Here is an 8,889-nt window from a genome sequence, read left to right on the forward strand (position 1 = left end):
TACCTCAAATAAAGAGAATCAGGGGCACCTGGGTGGCTCAGTCAGTTAAGCATCTGCCTTTTCGCTCAGGTCATGATCCCAGGGTCCTGGGATTGAGCCCCACGTTGGGCTCCCAGCTCAGCCAGGAGTCTGCTTCTCCCTCTCCCTCTGACCTTCCCCGCTGCTTGTGCTTTCTCTCTCTCTCTCAAATGAATAAATAAAAAAAATTTAAAATAAAATAAATAGAATCAACTGTATTATTATCCCCAGATGATAAATCTGAGGCACAGAGATATTAAGAAATGAGCCCAGGATCACATGGCATAGCAAGGGGTATAGCTGGGATTTGAACCCAGGGCTGTTTGGCTTCAGAACTTACACTCCTCCCCTCCACACCATTTTCCTTCCTGTAGCATGAGAGGATCCTGGGTGTCAGCCCTCCTTGATGGTCAGGGTTGGGGATTGGAATCATGATGCCCCCTGGAAGACCAGATGCCTCTAAGCCTCCCAGCCCCTGAGGGATTATGGTATTCTGGAACGGCAGGTCAAACTGGCAGTGTCTCAGCATCCTTGCAGAGCGGGGGTAGTGGGTCAGAGTTTCTTCATAATATCAGAGCATCCTGGGGCAATCAGGCTGTCCTGGATGGCCGGACAGGGTTTCCTTGTAGGGTTAGGATATCTCGAGGCTGCAGGATGTTTTGGAATTCAGTGTTTGCTTGTATCCAAGCTGACTACTTGTTACTGGGTCTTGGGAGGTCAGGATGCCCCGTGGCTCAGGTTGCTCCAGGACATCACAGTCTACACTGGGGTTGGGGGAGAAAGGTGGGTGTCTTGGATCAATTCTGCTCAGCTTTAATACGGTTATGGACTGAATGTTTGCGTCTTCCCCACCTCCATTCATATATTGAAGCCCTAACCCCTGTGTGATGGCATTTGGAGGTGGGGCCTTTGATCGGGGTTAGATGAGATCATGAGGGGAGGGCCCCAGTGATGGGATTAGTATCTGGACAGAAAGAAGAAGAGAGGTCAAAGGTGCTTCTCTCTCTGCCACGTGAAGACACAGAAGGCATCTGTCTACAACCTGGGAATAGAGTCTCCACCAGGACCTGAATCAGTTGGCCCCTTGACCTTGGACTTTGCACTTCCAGAACTGTGAGAAAAAATTATCTACTGTGGAAGCCACCCATCCTTGGGTATTTTGTTACGGAAGGCTGAGCTGATGAAGATAAATGTACATTCATTTCTCCCAGGGGTCTTGTTACAATGCAGATTCTGGTTCAGTAGGACTAAGGGGTGGGGGGGGGGGCGAGTTCTGCATTTATAACAAGCTCTCCTGTGCTGCTGGTGCTGCTGATCATGGGCCATATTGGAAACATCAACATCCTAGAGGATTTTTTTTTTTTTTTTTGGTCTTAAATTGTCAGGGTGCTTTTAAAAGTTGTGTGTGAAAGATTAGCATGACCTAGGGATCCAGACTGTCCCTTCCAAGAGGGGCAGGGTGTCCTCATTGGGTCACTGTGTCCTGAGAGGTTAGGACCTCATGGCAGGGTCAGGGGTATCTTCTAATAGAGGCAGAACATTCTGATTTCAGTGTGTCCTAGAGAATCCTAGAGTCCTGGGGTCTCAGGTTGTCTTTAAAGGGTCAGGATGTCCTACAGGTGTCAGAATGGACTTCTTGGGTCTAAGTAATCTCAAGAAGCAGAATACTGTGGGTGTCAGGGTATCCTTCTGGGTGCTATAAGGTATCCTTGAAGAATCAGAATGTCAGGATGTGGTGGGACTCAGTCTCCTGCAGAGTCCACAAGCCCAAGGAGTCAGGATATACCTGGAATTCCAATGCTCTTTGAGGGTCAGGGTTTTCTGAATATCTGGGTGACCTTGGAAGGTCACGGAGTCCTGGGGGTTCTGAGTGAACGAGGAGGTGATGTTTGGGGGAAGAAAGCAGACCATACTTGAGAACTGCAGTGTCCTGCTGGACATTCATTCTGTGGTTCAGGTTGTCCTGTGGGGGTCGGGGGGTACATCTAGTATATTCTGAGAATCAGGGCATCTAGAAGGGGCCAGAATGCACTGGTGTCTTTTAGTTTTTTAGTTTCCTGGAAACAGGTCCTTGGATATCACCCACATGCTGAGATGCCGGGCAGGCCCTGCTCCTGGCCCGCATTTGCACCCCCTCTCCCCAAGGTGGGGTTCTGAGGAAGGGTCTTAGGAGGAATGCATTTACTTCTTATCCTGCCTGCTCCCAGGAGGGGATTTAACAGGACAAAAGAACTTGGTCCTCTGGGAATACGAGCTCTTGGCCCCAGTCCCTGGACCCTCCAACTGAGCACCTTCCCTCATCCGGCTTGTGATCCTCCCCTGAAGAAGGGGGCTCCGGCGGCCAGGCAATGATTGGACGGGCCCCCAGGGGCGAGGAACAGGTCACTCCTCCAAGGCTCAGGGAGAAGGGGGTGGTGTGGGATTGCAAGCTGGGAAAGTAGGCAGCTGAGAGCAAAGGCATAGGAGAGCATCACAGAGACAGGTCGCGGGAGACGGGGCAGGCAGCGGGAAGTTGAGGCACAAACGGAGAAACAGAGTCCGGGCAAGACAGAGAGAATGCAATGACACTCAAGTGAAGGAAGGGGGAATTAGAAAAAAATTTAGAAAAAAGGAGAGACAGTGAGAAAGGCCAAGACATCTATCTGTATCTACATCCACGCCTAGAGCCAGAGGTATAAACAGAGGAAGAAGGAGGCGCAGAAGGGAACCGATAGACCAGAGGAAGACTGACCCAGGAGCAGAGACTCGGGGACACGGGAGACGGGACTGTCTTGGTCTTTGTTGTTAGCCATGGAAGCGGAAGGCAGGAATGAGCAGGGTAAGCACAAGAAGGGGCGACTTTGCAGCAGCCTCTGGCCCCAGAGCTACCCCGCCGCTGGGACTCTGACCTCCACGGTGGGTGAGTGAATCTCTGCGCCGGTTCTGAGGCAGCAGGTGGGATGGTGGTGGGGAGTGGGGGCTCCATGCTTAGGCTCCTGGCGGAGGGGGGCAGTGGTTCCCCACGAGGAAGGTGAGGAGGGGGCATAAAAAGCAGGATCCGAGAATGCTAAAACCTCGGACATTTCAGAAAGCATGGGGAGGGACAAGTCCTGGGCTTCGCAGATGGGACCCGCAGATGGGACCCGAGCATGGACAGGCTGCTGAACAGCACCTGCGGTTGTGGGGGGAGGTGGAGGTGAAGCTGAAATCCAGCTCCTTGCTCCTGAGCTCCCAGGTCGCCCACTGCACGGCCTCCTCGGAGGTGGGCAGCTGCAGGGGCCAGGGCTTGGGATCCCCTGTGACTAGCCGTTCGACGCATGTGTGTCCCCCAGGTGGACAGGGAGCGCTGGGTGGGAGCCACACCCTTGGTCCCCATGGGGATGGGTGCCTCAGCTCCAGACATCTCCTTTTCACAGTGTGTGCCTTCCAGGTGTTTCCTTTCGCTCCGTGTTCTCCCTTCCCCGGCTGGCTCTCAGACTAATTAGTGTGGGGGCTTAGTGAGCCTGTGGGGAGGAGAGGCAAGCCTTTCCCACGAGCTCAGGTTCCTGCAGCCCGGCGGCCGGGCCAGGGCCAGGGCCAGGGTAGGGGAGAAGGCAAAATGCGTGTGAGGGGAGGGTGGGCCTGAGCGGAAGAGGGAGGAATGTTTCATCTGCCCAGCTGGAGGGCCTAGCAGGGCGGGAGCAGTCTCCAGAAGGCGTGTGCTGAATGTGAGCCTGAAGAGCCGGGAACGGGGGTAGGGGTGGGGGTCATAGAGACCCGGACAGAGGAGCCCCCACAGGGTGAGACCCAGGAGGCTAGTCCATGTGCCCAGAGAGGGGCGCCCGGTGCACGGGCATGTTCCGTGGGCGTGGGCATTCAGTGAAGGGAGGCAGACAGGGCCCCAGGGGGTGAAGTGAGTCTGCACAGCGTGTGTGGAGAGCAGAGCGCAGCTTAGGGCCCTCCGACGGGAGGCGGGGGCGAGGCTGAGCTGCGTTCTGCGGCCTGTGAAAGCTGAAGGGTTTCTGGTTGGGGCAGTGTGTAAGCAGCAGCGGGGCGCTGAGGAGAATGGGGGGGCAGGTGGGTCCACTCCGCACAACCTCTGCCCTCTCCTCCATCCTCAGACACAAGCCCTCGGCCCTACAGGAAGCTGTCTGGTGCAGGAGTGCGGAGAGCAAGGCTTTCCCCCGAAGGAGGACAGAGGGGTCGCCCCCACTCCCGGCGCCGCCACCGTACCACCTTCAGTCCGGCGCAGTTGGAGCAGCTGGAGACAGCCTTTGGAAGGAGTCAGTACCCTGACATTTGGGCCCGAGAGGGCCTGGCCCGGGACACAGGCCTCAGCGAGGCCAGAATCCAGGTGATGCCCCAGGATACCCCTCCTCTTCTGGGAAGAGATGCACATTTGGTGCTCTGCAACTACTGGGGTCTAAATTCTGCTAGGCATTATAACTGTCCCCTCAACATTCCCCCAGAACACAGCCTCATCTGCATCGGGGATGTCCCTTGAACTTAACCCACGCTCTAACCTGATCTAACTTGAATTTCGACACCCTACCCTCAACCTTAACAGGGATGGGAATTCCAACAGAAATACAATCTTAACTGTTTGCATGCATATGTAGCCTTGTCCCTAACCATGGCCTTGAAACCCAGCCAGCCTGATGTTCCGTCCATCCGAACCATCGAGGTAGTTAATCTTAGGTGCAAACCCTACCCTAAATCCAGCCCTGTCTCTAACCATTAAACTCATGTAGTCTTAATCTCTAATAACCCCCAGGGACGTTTCCTATTCTCCGTGGAGGGGAAAATGCCATTGTGTCATAATTGAGCTCTTTCTCATAGGAAGTTGACATTTCGGACTCCTCCAGATTTGCAGTAGAGCAAATTTAGACACAGGTTGGGGGTGATGGTGTGGGTCTCTCTTTGTGAGGAGGCCCAGCTCAGCTATGCCTCTGGGAAGAGCTTTCCTCCCTCTGCAGTGTGGGAGAGGCTTATGCTCGGTACCCGAAGCTTCTGCCATCGATGGGGAGGGGGCTCTGACATGACAGGGCCCCCTATAGGAGAGAGAGGCTCTGACGTGGCTGTTCTCCCCCTTCCTCAGGTCTGGTTCCAGAACCGCAGAGCTAAGCAGAGGAAGCAAGAGCGGTCGCTGCTCCAGCCACTGGCCCATCTGTCTCCTGCCACCTTCTCTGGTTTCTTGCCCGAGTCCCCTGCTTGCCCCTACTCCTACCCAACACCACCTCCACCCATGACCTGCTTCCCTCACCCCTACAACCACACCCTTCCCTCTCAGCCCTCCACGGGCAGTTCCTTTGCTCGACCCCCCCAGCCTGAAGACTGGTACCCCACCTTGCACCCCACCCCCGCTGGCCATCTGCCCTGCCCCCCACCCCCAACCATGCTTCCCCTCAGCCTTGAGCCACCAAAGTCCTGGAACTAAGGTGGGACAGGTGCTGATAAGGTAATTCCCCCAGCCCGTGGCCCTGGTGAAATGCACAGAAAGCTGGGTGGCTTCCCTTCCTTCCAAGGGTCAAGTCGAAATTTGGTGAGAGGCAGCTCAGAGATCAGGAATTTAGAAATGGGAGGTCCTGCTGAAGAAGACCCACTGAGGTGATTAGTTGAGGGAATTTAGGGAGGTGAACCTTCTAGAAGATAGAGGTAAAAGCCTCAGTGGTGGTGTCTGGTGGAAGGGTGGATATTGATGGAAGCAACTTGAGTAATTGTTGCTGCTGGTGAATGGAAGTGACCGAACATGATAGAACTTTTGGGGCTTCGTTGATTAAGATCACAGTTGAAGAGCTTCACCGAGTGGTTTCTAGCTGATTTCAATAAGGCTTTTGATTCAAAGTCTACCTGTTCATCCTTTCCCCATCACCCACCCCACCACCTAAATCAGTCATTAACTTTTGTTCATTAATGTTCTAGAAATACCTCTTGAATTTCTTCCTCTTTTTTCCATTCTAGCAGACACTTTGCCTTTTCCAGCCCCCTATCTTCTAACTAATCCTCCTCAGTGGCTCCCTTAGTCCAGCCTTTCCCATTGCCAACGGGACCCTGCAAATCTGATCATCACAGAACAGCTCTCCAGTGTCTTAGAAACAGTAGATAAGATCTGAATCTTCGACATGACTTTGAAATCGACTGCATGTCATAGCATATGTGGCTTCTGATAGGGAAGAAACCATTTGATTCAGGGCTGACTTTTCCAAATGCCAACCATGAGTCTTAAGGTTCGCAAGAGGTCATTCCCAGAAAAGAACCTGCTGTGAAGTGCCTTGACTTGAGCCCTCCTAAAGGAAACGTGGTGTGGCCTGGTTGGTGGCACCACTTAAATATCATATGGCTTATAATGTACTTATTTTACTCATAATGTGCTTACTTATATGTAGGCCCACCTCACTTATTGGCAGGGCCATAGAAAAATTCTGAGTAAACAAGCCCCTAGGGATGGGTATTCATGTTATTTATAGAATTTTACATATTTAAAAGTCTGGAGTCAAAACCTCTGTACTGTCCCTTTGCCCTCCCATTGAATTATCTCCTTGGGCCAGGCTGCCTTCCAGAAAACATTATACCAGCCTCCAGAATTCCCCAAGTGTTGGTTTCAGCACATCCTTGTTGACCTGTACCATTTTGACACTCTTGTCCACTGAGAGCGATGTCTCCTTGTTGCTTATTTGTAAGTTTTCATTTACTCAGTTGCTAGTGAGAGGTAAAATAGTTTCGTGTTTATTGGCAATTTGTAGGTTTCCTGCCTTGCTTCTTGGAGGTATCTGTGTATTTGTGTATTGGTAGAGTCATTTTTTATTAGTGATTGAGAGCACTTTGTGCAGTAGGGACAGAAATATCTATTTAGATGTGTTGCAGCTGTTTTTGGCTATTTTTGTTACTTGTGTTCTAGCCTTTCTGAACAAGGCTTTCCTGAGAGAATTAAGCTGTAGGTACCTAGCATATGTAACTTCTGTTTTCAGCACCTGGAATGCTACCAGTTAGGTAGAATTGGTAGAACTTGAGAAAGGATTCACCCTGTTCATTCTCTGTGTTGTGTGGTTTGGATGAGGAACCCCAGCCGAGACCTCTCCCCTTGTTTTTACCAGCTCCACCCACATTTTCTCCGCTATTTGGATCAAAATGTTACACTTGAATCATCTGAACTTTATTTTAGGATGTGCAGTCACGGAAAATAGTCATGCAATTTCCTCAGCCTGCTAGCCAGTCTTACTGGTCTACCATTGATTTGCAAAGTCCTGCTTTTTCACACACTAAGTTCTCCTTCATACACAGACCGCTGTAGATACCTGGTTCTTTTCCATCAATTAGCTTGTCCCTTCTGGCACTACCACCATCACAGGGTTTTAATTATGCAAAATATAAGGATTATTGATATCTTTAAAATCTTAAATCGTCTTATCCTAACACAGATGTGTCCTGTCATTTTTTCCAGACTCTTAACGTCATTCAGGAAAGTTCATGTATATATATATATGCATATACCTAAAACAAATCTTAATAGGAGTTCTATAAATCACAAAAATAATATATCTTTGTAAAAGTCTACTCAATGTAGCATATATACAACATATATGACAGTATATTTATATGTATATTAGCCTGGATTAACCACAAAAGCCTTATGCTGAGCAAAAAAAAACCTTTTTCCCCCAGAAAAGTACCTTCAGTATATCATACCATTTATATAAAGTTTTAACAGTGCAAAATGATTTTAAAAGTGATAAAAATTTAAATGCATATTAGGATGTATATATATTAAGTAAAAACTGAAGACTGGCAGTTTCTGGAGGACGTTTGCACCCTACAGGCCCCTTCTCTCTGCTCACCTGGGAACCCCGGTGCCTCCAGTGTGGAAGAATGACCTGGCCGGATGGAGCCTTCGGGGTTAACACGGCATCACAGAGGCCTGGCAGGTTTTCTTGTAAAGCCCAGGTGGAAGGGCAGGGTGCACCTCAACTCTTCTCCTTTCCCTGTCCTCCCTTCTCGATAGAAGAGATACTCTTAAAACTGGCAGAGGGTTGGAAGCTGCCCCAATTGGGAATTAAAGAAAAGAAAGGGGGGAGCTTGGCTGGCTCAGTCAGTAGAGCATGCGACTCTTGATCTCAGGGTCGTGAGTTCGAGCCCCATGCTGGGTGTAGAGATTACCTAAAAAAATAAATTAATAAACTTTAAAAAAGAACTGTCCTTCAAGCGGTAACATCCCCTCCCACCTCCCCGCCAACCAAAGGGAAAATGCAGCCACGCGAGGGAAAAAAGATCAGGGATTCATCTTTGCGTTGGGAAATCAAAATACCTGGTCCTTCAGGAAGATTCCCCGCAGGATCCAAATCCCAGTTCAGAAAACGGAAGCACCTGGAGCATGAACAGGGGCGTGGGGGGAGTTCTGGGGTCGCCTGGCCCGGCGCGTGGGTCCAGGGCCTGGAGTGATTCACTGCCGAAGACCCAGGGGCTGGACCGCAGAGTCTCCAGGCGCCACCGCGAGAGGACTGCGAGGCTCGGTCGCGAAGACCCCTGCAGTTGGGCCTGGGAGCGCGCGGGGGAGTGCACAGGCAGTGCGCACGCGGGGTCCAACCGGGCCCCTGCGGGAGGCAGGTGCGTTTCTACGCAACCTAGGCGATCGCAATTTAACAACTAGGCTTAAGAAAGCAGAGGTTGTAAAACATTCAGCTGCCGTGAGAACCCTCGATTGCCAGGAGCATTCCAGGGAGGGACCGGCTGGAACCGGCAGGACTCCAGGTCAGGGCCGCTTCCGGCTCCACCAGCCTCACCTTACCTCGGAGCTCGAGGGCAGTGCGTTTCCACAGGCTTCACCCCTTCTCGACGGGAGTTTGGCGCGTCTCTGGTCTGTGGGCCGTCTGGCCAGTGCACACCGCACCTGGCCGCCTCGCAGGATGCAGCTCTCAG

At 51.6% G+C, this 8,889-nt stretch overlaps 1 protein-coding gene across 1 annotated transcript; it reads left to right on the forward strand.

The window, feature by feature from the left end:
* The first annotated feature begins 2,808 nt into the window (after positions 1 to 2,808).
* PROP1 (PROP paired-like homeobox 1) lies at positions 2,809 to 5,413 on the forward strand. Its single transcript, XM_028092584.1, has 3 exons — positions 2,809 to 2,917; positions 4,098 to 4,330; positions 5,075 to 5,413. Exons 1-3 carry the CDS (start codon positions 2,809 to 2,811, stop codon positions 5,411 to 5,413), a joined length of 681 nt encoding a protein of 226 aa, XP_027948385.1.
* Positions 5,414 to 8,889: the final 3,476 nt, after the last annotated feature.

Source organism: Eumetopias jubatus, unplaced genomic scaffold (genome assembly GCF_037043125.1).
Source record: "Eumetopias jubatus isolate StellerSeaLion01/CBP00866 unplaced genomic scaffold, mEumJub1_p1.0 scaffold_5, whole genome shotgun sequence".
NCBI classification, from domain to species: domain Eukaryota; kingdom Metazoa; phylum Chordata; class Mammalia; order Carnivora; family Otariidae; genus Eumetopias; species Eumetopias jubatus.